Source organism: Podarcis filfolensis (assembly GCF_964270895.1).
Source record: "Podarcis filfolensis genome assembly, chromosome: 6".
NCBI classification, from domain to species: domain Eukaryota; kingdom Metazoa; phylum Chordata; class Lepidosauria; order Squamata; family Lacertidae; genus Podarcis; species Podarcis filfolensis.
The window spans coordinates 81,394,376-81,409,762 of NC_139609.1; the positions used below are offsets into that span (position 1 = coordinate 81,394,376).

General features: G+C 44.8%; 2 protein-coding genes across 2 annotated transcripts in view; one reads left to right on the forward strand and one right to left on the reverse strand.

Moving 5' to 3' along the window:
• The window catches only part of ADNP (activity dependent neuroprotector homeobox), a 312,543-nt gene that overhangs the window by 72,862 nt on the left and 224,294 nt on the right, over positions 1-15,387 (reverse strand). The gene's annotated exons all lie outside the window — the stretch shown is intronic.
• MOCS3 (molybdenum cofactor synthesis 3) lies at positions 20-2,658 on the forward strand (the record flags this gene model as incomplete). Its single annotated transcript, XM_083618927.1, has 1 exon — positions 20-2,658. One exon carries the CDS (start codon positions 20-22, stop codon positions 1,322-1,324), a length of 1,305 nt encoding a protein of 434 aa, XP_083475053.1. The 3' UTR covers positions 1,325-2,658.

Consider the following 15,387-nt stretch of genomic DNA (forward strand, 5'->3'; position numbering starts at 1 on the left):
TGAGGCGCTGAGGTAAATCATGGCGGCGGGAAAGCGCGCTGAGGGGAGCGTGTTGGGAGGCGGCGGCGAGTCCCAGGAGCCGGAGGCGCCAGGCCCTCCTCTCCCGCTGAGCCGGCTGGACATCCGGCGCTACTCCCGGCAGCTGGTTCTCCCGGAGCTGGGCGTGAGCGGCCAGCTGCGGCTGTCGGGCTCCTCGGTGCTGGTGGTGGGCTGCGGAGGGCTGGGCTGCCCGGTGGCTCAGTACCTGGCGGCGGCGGGCGTGGGGCGCTTGGGCCTGGTGGACCCGGACGTGGTGGAGCTGGACAACCTCCACAGGCAGGTGCTGCACCGGGAGAGCCGCCTGGGCACCCCGAAAGCGCGCTCGGCGGCCTCGGCGCTGGGAGAGCTCAATTCCCGGGTGCGCTGCGTGCCTTACGAGCTGGCCCTGTCGCCCAGCAACGCCCTGCAGCTGGTCCGAGACCACGACGTGGTGGCCGACTGCTCGGACAACGTGCCCACCCGATACCTGGTCAACGATGCCTGCGTCCTGGCCGGGAAGCCCCTGGTCTCCGCCAGCGCCCTCAGGCTCGAAGGGCAGCTGGCGGTGTACAACCACCGAGGGGGGCCCTGCTACCGCTGCCTCTTCCCCAAGCCGCCCCCTCCGGAGACGGTCACCAACTGCGCCGACGGAGGGGTCCTGGGGGTCGTGCCTGGCATCCTCGGTACCCTCCAGGCCTTGGAAGTGATCAAGATCGCCTCTGGCATGGGCACCACGTGCCACGGGTCCATGCTGCTCTTTGACGCCCTGGAAGGCAGGTTCCGCCACATCAAGCTGAGGCCCAGGGACCCCAGGTGCGCTGTGTGCGGGGACCACCCCACGGTGACCGCCCTCCAGGACTACGAGGAGTTCTGCGGGTCATCGGCAACGGACAAGTGCCGGGCGCTGCACCTGTTGAGCGGCGAGGAGAGGGTGTCCGTGGAAGAGTACAAAAGGGTCCTGGACAGCCGGGCTCCTCACGTGCTGGTGGATGTGCGCCCGCCGGTGGAAGTGGACATCTGCCGCCTGCCGCATTCCCTCCATGTGCCCTTAAGTAAGCTGGAAGGAGGAGACGAAGGATCCCTGAAGTCCCTGCGGCAGAGGATACACGAAGCGAGGCAAGGGGCGGGCAACAGCGCGGTTCTCCCCCTTTATGTGGTCTGCAAATTGGGAAATGACTCTCAGAAGGCTGTGCGAATATTGCAGGAGTTGTCTCAGAATGGACTTGGTCCCATTTCTGTCAAGGATATCAGGGGAGGGCTGATGGCATGGGCTAGCAAAATCGACGAAGAGTTCCCCCAGTATTGATGTTTTCTAAGAGCGATAGCGTTCTGTTTTTATTCAAGTGTTTCATTGATCACTGTCATGGCTGAAAATATTTGTAATAATCCGGCAGAAGCCTTTTTGGAATATGTGAAATTTCTTTTTTAGGAAAAAAGTTATTATTATTATTATTATAAAAGACAAATATGTGTGTGTGTTGATTTGTTAAAAAGTCGTATGGGGTTGTAGCCGATGCTAGTCATGGTCAGAGTAGACCCAATGCAATTAATGGACATCACTAACTTAGGCCTTTTACTTTTAATGGATATACTGATGAGAAAATCTTAGATGCAACTCACGGCGTTTCAGAAGAATTGCTTCCATAATAAGCTGGTTTATTTACATCTTTATTTTTGAATCTCTAGTACTTTTCCTTTTACTAGTATTGATGCTTGTCTCAAGCTGCGACGAAAACCACATCAAGGCTTATATCAGGTTCCATTTATGTATCATCTAATACTCTTGAGAGCATTGAACATCACTGATCCAGTGAACTTTGAAAATGGCAGTCTCCCCATCACTTTTCTTTATCATCTCCCTTGTGTGTCTTTAGTAATTATTTTGCTTAACAAAGCTGAGAGAGAGCACTCTTCAACTTTCTCATGTGTTCCTTCTTCCCCTCTTTGCTGCATCCCACTATATCAGTTTGGATGCCATTTGCTGCCTCTACATCTTGGAGAATATTTGCTCCTGAGTCCTATTGGGTGTATGGGGTTTACATCTTGCACACATACTTTGCTTTCTCCCACACACCATTGCTGGGAACTTTTGTTATCTAGCACTTCATCTCTTCCTTTAGCTCCAGACTCTCCATCTTTTCTTTATGACCTACTTGGTTGTGAGCTATAAAATCATGTGAGAGAGGCATTCCTAAATAACTTGGAGGAAGACATTTATATAACCAATAACTTGAGGTTTCCCTCCTCATATCTGCTTGAACCCAACCAGTAGTGGATTTCGGAAAGAGCCATTTTCTGTGCAAGAAGATGATGGTGTCTGTTGTGTGCTATAGTATTCATCTCTATGCCTGTACTTCTGTACCGGTGTACAAATTTCCTCTGGTGTGAAGTTCAAAGCTCATATGTTTACTCAACTAACAGATCTTGGGAGAATACTAACAGAACATGTGGTTCCTCAGTGCTGCAAAATAAATACATAAATCAAAAAGAATTTGGCACACTGAACATATAAATGTATTCACAAACATTTGCGTTGCTTTTTTCTGTGTTCAGAATTCATGATGCCAAACAGATCTTGGAGATTTGGAACAGAAAATAGGGTGAAACAGCTGTGCAATAAAGGTCACAATAGGAGGGAGACTGAGAGCCATGTGATTATTGATAGTTGAACAGATACTGTCCACACTCCCCCCACTCCAAATATTTCTTTGCAGACACAGGCGTTAGATATATGAAGATGAAAGCTGGAGTTTTTGGTGTCCCTCTCACTTCAGTTGTTGCTTGCTATAGAATTTATTATTCCCAAATCACCTTTTTTTAAAGTATCTGATTATGAGTTTAAATAGTGAACTTTTACACAGAGAGAAGTTTAAAACATTCATATCCCATCTTGGTCAATAATTCTTGAGGCAGTTTACAATATGAAAGCATGTCATAATCAATAGAATACTACAATAAAATTTAAACAGAAAAACACATCTAGTCTTTTAGATTGAAGTACTGAGCACCATGCATGCTAATGGCACTGTGTCTCCTGTTATACAGTATTCCTATACTGTTCTTGTCCCCTTTTCATACATTTACTAGCTATGACTGTGATCCTGTTTCTTTATAAATGAAATGAAATAGGGCTACTTTTTGCAGGGTGGAGTGCATGTGTACTAGAAATTCAATCAAATCTTTTCTGGATACTTTAGAGCAGGGGTTTTCAACCCTTTTGAGTTCACAGCTCCCTTGACCAACTACATTCTTTCTGCGGCACCCCTGTGGGGCTCAGGAGCCCAGTTGTGTCATCCCTTGCCTGCCCAGCTGGCAGCCTCTCACCCCTTTTCAAATGCCCTCCCTTGTGGATTGTTCCCTCAGCCTCAGTCTCCCCTCTCCTTGGGAAAATTTTTCTTTCCAGTAGCACCTTAAAGACCAACTAAGTTAGTTCTTGGTATGACCTTTCGTGTGCATGCACACTTCGTCAGATACACTGAAACAGAAGTTGCCAGATCCTTCTATATAGTGAGAAGGTGGGGAGGGGTATTACTCAGAAGGGTGGTGGGAATGGGTGGTTGGCAGATAGCTGAGATGAGCCTGTTGACGGCTCTTAACGACTGCAATAGGTCTTACAGGAAAAAGCAAGGGGTGAGAAGGTGAAAAATGGCTTTGTCATGTATAATGAGATAAGAATCCAATGTCTTTGTTCAGACCAGGTCTACAACCTCTCCTGGACAATGACAGTTCTCTTTCTCAAGCTCTGGGAGGAAGACCTTTCATTGCCTACAGACAGCCACCCAATCTTAAACAACTCCTAACCCACAATAATACTACAACCAGACGTAACACGGACACTGGCACCAGAGCCTGCAATAAACCCAGATGCCAACTTTGCTGCCACATACACCCGGACAACACCATTACTGGCCCCAACAACATCACACATACCATCTCGGGACTATTTAATTGCTCATCGTCTAACATTGTATATGCCATCAAATGCCAACAGTGTCCCTCAGCTCTCTATATTGGACAAACAGGCCAAACCTTACGCCAAAGAATAAACGGACATAAATCGGACATCAAGAATCACAAGACAGAGAAACCAGTAGGAGAACACTTCAATCTCCCAGGACATTCTATACAAGATCTCAAAGTAGCTGTATTACTACAAAGGAATTTCAGAAATAGACTGGAAAGAGAAGCTGCTGAATTGCAACTCATTACCAAACTTAAAACCATGGAGAGACCTGGTCTGAACAAAGACATTGGATTCTTATCTCATTATACATGACAAAGCCATTTTTCACCTTCTCACCCCTTGCTTTTTCCTGTAAGACCTATTGCAGTCGTTAAGAGCCGTCAACAGGCTCATCTCAGCTATCTGCCAACCACCCATTCCCACCACCCTTCTGAGTAATACCCCTCCCCACCTTCTCACTATATAGAAGGATCTGGCAACTTCTGTTTCAGTGTATCTGACGAAGTGTGCATGCACACGAAAGCTCATACCAAGAACTAACTTAGTTGGTCTTTAAGGTGCTACTGGAAAGAAAAAAATTTTTTTTTGTTTTGACTATGGCAGACCAACACGGCTACCTATCTGTAACTCTCCTTGGGAGTCCTCCAGGCAACTAACTGCCACAGCTACCCCCAGCTGCCTCAGCTCCTGGCAACCCAGCCCCAGAGGCACCATTTGCCTGGGGAGCTTGTTGCCAGGGCTGCTGCAACGAACAGCTGTTCAAGTCTTTGAAAGGCGGGGAGGGAGGGAAGGAAAGAGCAACAGAGGCCAGTGTTGCCCGCAGCACCCCTGACCATCGTTCAAGGCAGCCCAGGGTGCCACGGCACACTGGTTGAAAACCACTGCTTTAGAGAACATGATAGTGGTATTTAGCCAAGCTATGGGAGATTAGGGGAAAATACAAAGTGATATGGATGGAACCTGACTTAGTCATCTTGGAGTAGATCATTATGATCAGTGGACAAGTTAATTATGACTAACTGAACCCCATTGATTTCAGTGTTTCTACTTGGACTCTGACTTGGATACCACTCTATATGGCTTAACTGTAAAATGGGTAATGTTTCTAACAGCTTTAATAGGCTATGATATTACATTCATTCTTTCTTCCTCTTGGTGCCCTTATCTAGCATGCTAGAGATTTTTGACATGTGATGCAATTTTACAGTTGAAGCTGAACATGCATTACACACACACCCTCCCTATTATCTGTCTGCATGACCTTAGATGAATGCTAGGATATATGTGTAATAAATAACATAATCTCAACAGTCCAATCAGTTGATCTTGCTAATTTAGACATTTGTGTAATTAAATGTCTAGGTTGAAGAAACATGGCCTAGCTAGGCTGCAACTCAGAATCATGTTGCAAACTTAGATTTATATCACTACAATTACATTCCTGAGAAACCATTGGCTCTTACGGTTGATTTGAATGTGTGTTTTCATGTTCGCTATTGGCATTTGTGCTTTCCATATTACATTTTGTACTTGTAGATCTACACTGGCGGTTTCTACAGACTTTTGTTATAATGTGGCTAATACCACTCATTGTGCACATCTTGTAGCAAGCCTGTACCTCTGCAGTAAATTCCTTGGTAGTGACTGGCAGACCAACTCTGCATTACAAAGATATCTGCAAGCATTCCATGAATGCTGGCAACACCAGCCTTGCCATGCGGGAATTCCCTGCAGACGACCGCAGTGCCTGGAGACAGACAGTCAGTTTGTGCATCCATAGTGACCAGAGAAGGAATGACTGCAGCAAGGAGCGCAGAGAAAATAAACACCATGGTGCTTCTGCAGCAGCACAACTGAATGCCTTCGTCTATGACAGCTGCAACAAAACACGTGCCTCCTTTGACAGCCTCTACAGCCACAGCAGGAACTGTACCCTTCCAACCGTTCGACTTCACCCCAGAAGGCGCATTCCTCAATTATCTTCCGAGACAGACAGATGGCAGCCACAATGACTGGCAGTAACCTGGACACTTCTTAGTGTGATTCAGCCCACACATGAGCTGGCTCTATGGCTGTTGTGGAAAACCCTCACATACATACTAACAGGAAATTTACTAACAGCAGATTTACACCATGGGAATAGTATAGCATGTAAATCTGCCTGCAGTGAAATCTAGTGCAAAATTGCGTTTTAAAGTTTGCACAGTTAAATCAATGTGTGCTAGGTGGCGCTGCAGGGTAATACATGATTAACTTTTATGGCAGGAATCTCCATATACTGGATGAGAATGAGCCACTTCATTTTAGACAGTTATTTTGGCAGGACTGGAATTTTGTGCAAATCATATAAAATTGACAGCAGCAATTTGGTACGTATACTTTAGCAGTTCAAAAGCAGCACATAATGACAGGCTGCAGACAGTTAAAAAGAGAGAGAAAAGAATGAAGCAAAAAGTTTCTGTGTTGCCTGCATTCATTTCAAGTGTGGTGCTGCTGCAGGTGGCTATGCAGATTTCATTGAAATGAATGGACAGTGCTAAGTAGCACAGGCACGATAGGATCACAAACATTGCTGGTTAATTTTCAGGCCGTTGGATATTCAGAATGCTTCTCCAGTTCATGTCCTATTAGGGGAATTATCCTACCTAAAATTACCCAGTACTTAAAGCATTTTAGTTTTTAACTTTCAAAGAAAATTGTGGAGGTTTCTTAAAGAATCAGATTTTTTCCTGTATGGATAACCTTTACCACAAAATGTAAAGAATCAGATTTTCATGTTGTGCCCCCTCCCTTAAAGCATCAGGATTATCAGTCCTGGTTAAAGTACTTTTCTACCAATCCAGGAGGGAAATGCAAATTGAGTTTTCAGAGGTTTCCCTCCCCTCCCCCAGTTTCTGGAAAGATTAAGTATATAACTCAAGCATTACTGACAAACATTACTGACACACCTTCAGATCTGAAATAGCTAAAACAATTCTTTCGCTCAGTTCCTGACAATCCTGAGCATCCTGCTTTATCCATCTGTTACAATGCAGAGTTGATCTACCAGCCTCAATGGGACTTGTCCCTCTTCTCTTTCTGGAATCTATAGTATCCATCCATCTGGGGATGCTAGACAGATCCAAGACAAAGCCACAAACTGCCCATATTCCTACTTCATGCTGATTCGTGCCTAACAATAAAATGACATACAAAACTATGCCTTAAGAATGGTGTATTTTGGTGCCCTCTTGCTGAATCCTTGGACAGCTGGAACTCAGTGTAATTGCATCCATTCTCCCATTTCGCCCAGACTCTACCTTAATCTTCCATTGATGAACACTTGCTCCTTGCTCACATATACTTCATGCCAGGCTCTGGACCCAGTGAACTTATTACTTCTGTTCCTGCTCGGATTCCTTGCCTAGAGCAGTTTCTAATGCTGCAGCACTGCTGGCACAAGGAACTTGCATGCGGGCAACAGGACTTCCTCTCTTGCACCCTCGAAATAAGCTCTGGGGGTGGAGGAATGCACACTAGGAAGAAGAAATGGAAGTCCCATTGTGCCCATGGAGCTCCACTGCATTTTATTGTAAATTGTCCTGTGATCTTTGGATGAAGGATGGTATAGAAACAACAACAACAGGATGCAACCACCTAGTGTTCAACCATTGCTCCTTCTCCCCTTTCTCCTCAAAAGTAAATGCCAGGATGTGATGTAGGGTAAATTCCTTCTTATCCCTCCCTGCTGCTCTATAATTTGTACTGCTGAAAACCAAGCTTCCTGCACATGTATTACTCAGCATAATGTACTTGCTCAGCTAACTGTGAGCTTTCCCCTGCTCTCAGTACTTCTCATACAGCAGTGGAACTAGAAGTCCTGATTTTATTGAAGTCAGCTGTAAAGGTTCTTTTGATTCCAGTACTGCTAGTATATAAAATCCAGCACCCCACGAGCCTTGTTAACAGATAACAATGCTGTCCTCGGGAACGGCGTAGAAGCGAATGTTAAGCCAGCATGCTCGCTATAGGCAGCATCTGAAAAACATGCTAGATCTCAAAACAACAAAGAGGATCGTAAAAATTATGCACTTTCATATACACTCCAACAGGCCTAGTTTTTTTCCGTTTCTCTCCCTGTTTCAAGTACTCGCTGTTCCTTTCCCCCCCTCATTTGGGAAACAGCTGAGGATTTCTTTTAAAAATAATGTTTGCTCAAATATGCAGTACAGTTGCCGTTCTTGGGGGGCTCAGCTCCCTTACCCTGCTCCCTAGAAGCTTAATCTCAGTTTGACAGATGCACCTTGACCCCAGTGCACATTGTGAAAATGGACACACAGAGACACAGAAATGCCAGTGCCGGGCGCAACATCTGGGGGTTAGGGGGCGCAAATCCACGGGTTAGGGGGCACAAATCCACGGGTTAGGGGGCGCAAATTACTTGCCTTGCCCCGGGTGCTGACAACCCACGCTACGCCACTGGCTTCTTCATTCCTTATCGCTGCCTGTCTAGACAAGTTTAAGCTGCAGCTATTTTGTAAGTAGGTCTATATGTTCTACTGAACGTTATTAAGTTTACTCGAGCCAGTGTGTTGTATTGGTCAGAGTACCAGGCCAAAAGGGATGGAAGAGACCCTGGTTCAAGACCCCACCTGGCTTTAGTTGAGATTCCTGCATTGCAGGATGACCCGCGGGGTCCTTTCCAACTCTGCAGTTCTACCTACTTCACAGGGTTCTTGTGAAGATACTGTGGAAGAGAACTCTGCACAGCACCTTTACCTCCTTGGAGTAAAGGCAGGAAATAAATGGAACAAATAAACTGTCACGCTCAGTTCTACACTGCTTCATAGGCCAGGCAATTGCTGAGTAAATTTTTAATGAAACAGAACAGCAGCCAGAGGTGAACCGTGGAGTCCTCTGATAGTCAAGCTTGGCGGTGTTGTAAAATATGCAGATTTCACCTGCGAAATGTTAAAGGGTATATTCTTCTTCTGGGATTCAAGCAAAGTGTTAAGATGAGCCACTTTTACTCGCCAGATTTAAAAGGAAGTAAGAAACAAGGAGGCAAGGGCTGATAAACTTTTAAAAAGTATCATGATCATGATCAAGAGACTTAATCTAATTATGGAATAAATTTCTGGCGCTGACTTTTACTCTTCATATAATTAGGTGAATGAATGGATACTTCTCCAAGCATTGAAAAGCCCATTAGAGCTCTTGATTAATTATCCACATGACGTTATTTGTTATGCACAGAGCCTGACTAATCTTTCACTGACTTAGATAAAAAAAGAAAAGTTTGAAATAGAACTCGGAGACTATACTGGATTCATAGCTAGGCTATGTTGCTTTATTGTCTTCTAATGGAACAGTAGAAAGAACTATCCATTCTTTTTCTTCCTACTATGTCTGCCTGCAAACAAGGTTTTTTTTTTGTGTTTTTTTTGTTTTTGAGCCAGGGAAGGGCAGGCTATGTAGCTGTAGAGACCAATGCAGGAGAGACATGTTTTGTTGCAGCTTGGGCAGATGAAGGTATTCACATGCACCATGGTGTTTATTCTCTCTGCATTCCTCCCAGTCGTCGTTCCTCCTCTAGTCACTGCTATAGATACAGGACCTGGCTGGATGGGTAGTGGTTAACAGATTGAGGTTGAATCATTTGACCTATCCAGGTCAGTCAGTCAAAATATGTTTTGATTAACCCAGTAGTCTTCAACCTTTTATAATTATAAATAATTATAATTTTATTTATTTATTTATACATACATACATACATACCCCCACCCATCTGGCTGGGTTTCCCCAATCACTCTGGGCAGCTCCCAACAGAATATTAAAAACATGATAAAACATCAAACATTAAAAACTTCCCTAAACAGGGTTGTCTTCAGATGTCTTCTAAAAGTCAGATAGTTGCTTATTTCCTTGACATCTGGTGGGAAGGTGTTTCACAGGGCGGGCACCACTACTGAGAAGGCCCTCTGTCTGGTTTCCTGTAACCTTGCAGTGAGGGAACTGCCAGAAGGCCCTCAGAGCTGGACCTCAGTGTCCAGGCTGAACAATGGGGGTGGAGATGCTTTAGAGTTTCAGGACCCACCTTTGTGCATCTTGGAGACCCACTTCTTAATTTTTTTACAGCATATTTCTATGGTGGCTGTGCTACTGTTGTCACCCGGTTTACATTGAGTTGTGACCCAAGAGTGGGTCTTGATCTACCAGCTGAATGAAGGCCAACACTTGAACCTAGCATCTCCCAGATTGGTGACCTTCACATGTTTTTGAACTTCCGCCAGCCCCAGTCAGTATATCTAATAGTTAGGGGGTGATGGGAACTGAACTTCACCCAAATAGGAACAGCTGATTTAACCAGTTACATCGTTACAAGACTTCAGCATCTTTGCAAATAATATACAGCATTCATTTAAACTGTAGCAGAAGTGAAAACAAGCAAACAGGGTGATGGTAGGCAGTCCATATGTCTAAAGACACATCTTAATACATATGTACATTTTGACAGTTTATGGCATTTGTTGCAATACATTTTGTTCTCAGTTTCTGTGCAGCCAAGAAAATATTGCAATTCTGACAGTAACATATTTCTCTTGGTTAGGCAGAAAGTGCATTATTTACAAGTAAGTTATCAAAACCAGCCAAGTCATTGAAAAATTTCCTCCTGGGTTCAGTCTAAACACCACAATAGAGTATATAATGATAAATGTAAAGTTTTCAGTTTGAAAGGATCTTCCTCTCTTAAGGAAACTTGTGGAATTCAGTCTTTATGAGTTGCAGTATGACCTGTTCTGGTCCAAAAGAGAAACACTTGGACAGTGGTCACAGTGGACCTTTCACTTGAAGTGTCTTTTTGGCTCTACAACATGCCAGACCTACATGCTGTTTAAGCAGTCAATCTTGCCTTTCCCTCATGTATTAAGTAGGCTGTCCACTTTAAGGACCTTTATAGCTATAATATTTTCATTCTTTTATATATAATATTTTAACTTATAAAATAATGAAAAGCATCTTTCAAAACATTGCAAAACTGCTCTGGAATTTGGGGTGGGTGGCAAGATGCATTTAGTGATGTCACAGGTACTATCCAATAGGTGCTCTCCATGGCTATACTTTCTTCAGTTCACACTGAACCTCAGCAAATGCTTGAAGAACCAGCTTTTGAGAATGTATCCTGGTTCCTGGTGCAGAAATGCATGTTGTACTGAACACAGTGGGGGACACTTCCTTCGCTGCTCGTAAAAAATTATGTCTGCCCTGGGCAGAGTTCTCATGCCAATGTAATATTTTCCATGTGTGTTTCTTCACAAGACTAGTTCCACAGCATGTCTGTGGAGGAACTGGCTCGAAAACAAATAGAACTATACAATGCCTTGGACAGCTCAAGACTTTGAGCACATAATTAAGCTTAAGGTCAAATGGTAATTAAGCCTGGAGAGCCCCAAACATGAAGGAAATGATTTCATCCGAGGATGGACTTCAACATGCCAGGGTATGCCAACGTATGTTAGTAGCCTGATGCCCACCAGGGGAAGGGCTGTAGCTCCGTCATAGAATGTCCCAGGTTTAATCCCTCTCCATCTCCTGATAGGGTTGGGAAAGGCTGTTGCCTGAAACCCTGGAGAGCCATGCTTAGCCAGTGCAGAACCACTGAGCTTAATAGGCCAAGGGTCTGATTTGGCATAGGGCAATTTCCTTCTCTCCCTTGAGATCTTTATTTCTGATTCCTCAGGTCCTACACTGTCACTGGGTTGTGTGGCTACTCTGGATTTTGCTCACCACCTCTTTCAGAAATTCTTCACCCTTTGTTGCAGTCTGGTGAAATAAAGGTTAAGGGACCCCTGGATGGTTAAGTCCACTCAAATTCAACTATGGAGTGCGGTGCTCATCTCTGCTTTCAGGTTGAGAGAGGCAACATTTGTCTGCAGACTGCTTTTCTGGGTCATGTGACTGGCATGACTAAACCGCTTCTGACGCAACAGGACACCATGACGGAAGCCAGAGCTCATGGAAACGCCATTTACCTACCTGCTGCAGCGGTACTTATTTATCTACTCACGCTTGTATGCTTTACAGCTGCTAGGTTGGCAGGAGCTGAGACAGAGCAATGGGAGTTCACCCCGTCACACAGATTTGAACTGCCAACCTTACGATCAGTAAGCCACGAGGCTTGGCGGTTTTTAGACCATGGCACTACCACATCCCTGCTCTGGTGAAATAACCAGAGCACTTAAAGTAGACAGAGAATGGAAGAGGGAGTATCTCGCTGTATAAGATTGAGGCTGGCATCAAGGGTCGGCATAGTTGGGCATCTGTTTGAAGCCCATCGGGAGCCATTGCCAGTGGTCAGAGTGCACAATAGAGCTAGATGGACCCAGGGTCTGGCTTTGTAAAAAACAGGTTCCTATTAGTAGTTCTCAGTCCCACTTCCTTTCAACTAAGGGGCTGAGGATGCCTTACTCATGGCCTCTCTATACCTTGTTGAATGCACTGGCTATGTCCCCACTCTGAAGGTCACATTCCCCCCCACCTAAAGTGTTCATACTGACTCTGGTCAAATAAGCAATAAATAATAATTGCTCTTCAGGTGTCCAGCTCACCATCGACCACAAAAGGAAGAAATTGCTGGGCGCTGTTGCAGGCTCCTGTAGACATTGACACGTGGCCCCTCTGTTGCAAAATAACTGCTGTCCCCCCCTCAACACACCAAATGTATTTGTGCAGTTGCTAAGGAGCAAGAACTCTGCTTCTGTCTCCAAATGTAAATTTTTTACTCTCATGACGTTACCTTGAGAAATCAGTTCCGTCTTACACAAATGGAGGTCTCCTTGACCCCAGATGCTGAAAATAAGACTAAATCCTGTACAGCAAAATACTAATAATAAAATAAAATTGCTGCCACATAAGGTAGAGTTAGTCCTCTCTGCTGGAGGAAGGTCAACTTTGTGAAGCATCGGAAGGACTCTGCTTTTTTATTTCATAGTTTCATATTTAAGAATATTTCATATTTAAGAATAGCTCTACTGATGTAGATATAAATACTAATCATATCTGAGTGAACATACACACACAACACACAGAGAGAAGTGGGATTGTGCTGCTAGCCCAGATCCAGCCATTTGGCATAATGGCTGAAATAGCTTCCATGATGGAGGCTGCTCCATTAGGGTGGATGGGCACTGCCCTATTTAATCTGCTTTCTGGCAGCCCCACCTGCCTTGTCTTCTTACTTACACCCAGCCTGAGGAGTGGCAATCCTGTCAGTTTCTTAGGCCACACTCATGCCATATGTTTTAATCACTATGATGCCACTTTAAACTGTCATGGCTTCCCCCAAAGCATTATGGGAGCTGTAGTTTGTTAAGGGGGCCAAGAGTTGGGTAGGGTTAGTTTACTCCATTCCCCTCTCAGAGCTACCAATCCCTGAGTTCCCTGTGAAAAGTAGCAAAATAGGGGCCTCTGAACTCACCCATCTATTCCGTCGCCTTCCCACCCCCCCGCAAATGTTGCAGCTCCTGCGGTATTACTCCTCTCAGTCTCAGTACAGTGGTACCTCGGGTTACATACGCTTCAGGTTACATACGCTTCAGGTTACAGACTCCACTAACCCAGAAATAGTGCTTCAGGTTAAGAACTTTGCTTCAGGATGAGAACAGAAATTGTGCTCCGGCAGCGCAGCAGCAGCAGGAGGCCCCATTAGCTAAAGTGGTGCTTCAGGTTAAGAACAGTTTCAGGTTAAGTACGGACTTCTGGAATGAATTAAGTACTTAACCCGAGGTACCACTGTACTCTTAATACTCTATTGTATCACTTGGTATACATTTTCATAGCCATAATAAAAATATTTTTAAAACTTCTGCAAAGGGCCTGAAGGTGGCAGTGTAAGATGCAAAAATAAGTAACACTTATTGCAGGTTCCAATTTTGCTTGGACTGCACAGTTAGGTTAGAAGGCTGCCTCCAGCCTCATTCGCACTGTCTAAAAATTTGCTTTGTAGGTTGCTTGCGCCTTCATTTCTTTTGCAGGAACCACATGGCATTTCTACTGACGAGGTGATTATGTTGGTTTATTTGAGGCTTTCCCAAGCCCTATCCTCTCTCCTTACTCCTTCAGCCTTCAAAAGCTCTCCTTGTCCTCCTGTTGGTGTGTGCGTGCTGTAAGGCATATAAAGCAGCAATGTGAGATGCAGTCTAGTAACAAGACAAAACCACAAAAATACAAAAAACAACAACACTCCCACAGAGTGCGTGGATTTTCCTTCTTTTGCACAGCTGGAATGGAGCCCCCTGTATAAATACAAAAATCAAATTTGTTGCTCCACTCCCCTTTGTCTCTGACCCCCACCCACTGCTGGCATGCGGCCCCTGGAAGGTTACCAACAAAGAAGTGTGGCCCTTGTGCTGAGCAAGAGCCCCTACAAGAGTTTTATGGAATGCTGCTTCCTGGAATCGGTACAGGTGAGGGGTGGCCTATAAATAATTTAGTTCAGTGGTTCCCAATTACCTAAATACTGCAAGGGCCCTGTTTTTCAAAAGCCAAGCCATGGACCCCTTACTTTTGAAAATGTTGATATTTTTGTGGAAGTTTCTGTTATGTAAGTGGTGTCACCAAAGCCTCCAACAACGAGGTTGTGCATCTCACGTGACTTGCGTGACAGCACCGTGCCCCAAAACACATGTTTTGGGGTGCCATGACCTCACGTGAGAGACCTGCCTAGCCACTATCTCAAATGATTTGGGATGCTGTGCTGTCATGTGCAGACCACCAGTTGGGAACCACTGGTTTAGCTTAATATGGCCCACAAATCACTCTATCCACAATTGTGAGGCCTAGCGAGGTTATGATGATGCCTCCTCAGCTGAGTGGATAAAAGGTGGGCCTTTTACCCTCTTCCCCAACAAAACACAGCAGGTAACAGCTGCAACATTCAGCATTGCCTGGTCTTCTTCCTGAGCAGGATTGCAGTTTTAAGGCAAACTTCTATCCCTGGTTGGAAGCTGGCTGATGTCTAGCGATGGACCCAGTGGAAGCTGGCAGGTGAGAGCTGGTGCTGGGCCTGGGGCAAGATGCACGATCAAAGACTGCCCTCCCTAAATCTTCCTACAGGCCAAATGTTGCTAGTTTCTTTAAACAAGCTTTGAAGTGGCTTAGGTTTCCCTTAGGCTGGGCAAGATTGAAAATAAATGAACAGCATTTATCAGAATGGGATAGTTAATACGCTTATTAAAAACAACACTGTTCACAAAACCAAGTGAAAATAAACAAACTTAACATTTTTAGCACTGATACATTACTAAACTACTTAATTAGCAGTGCTATTACATTTGAATGAAAACATACTGCTTATGACTGATCATCAGTCTATTGGCCTGCAGCACATTTAACAGGGCTCTGCAGACTTTTCTATTAGCAAATAA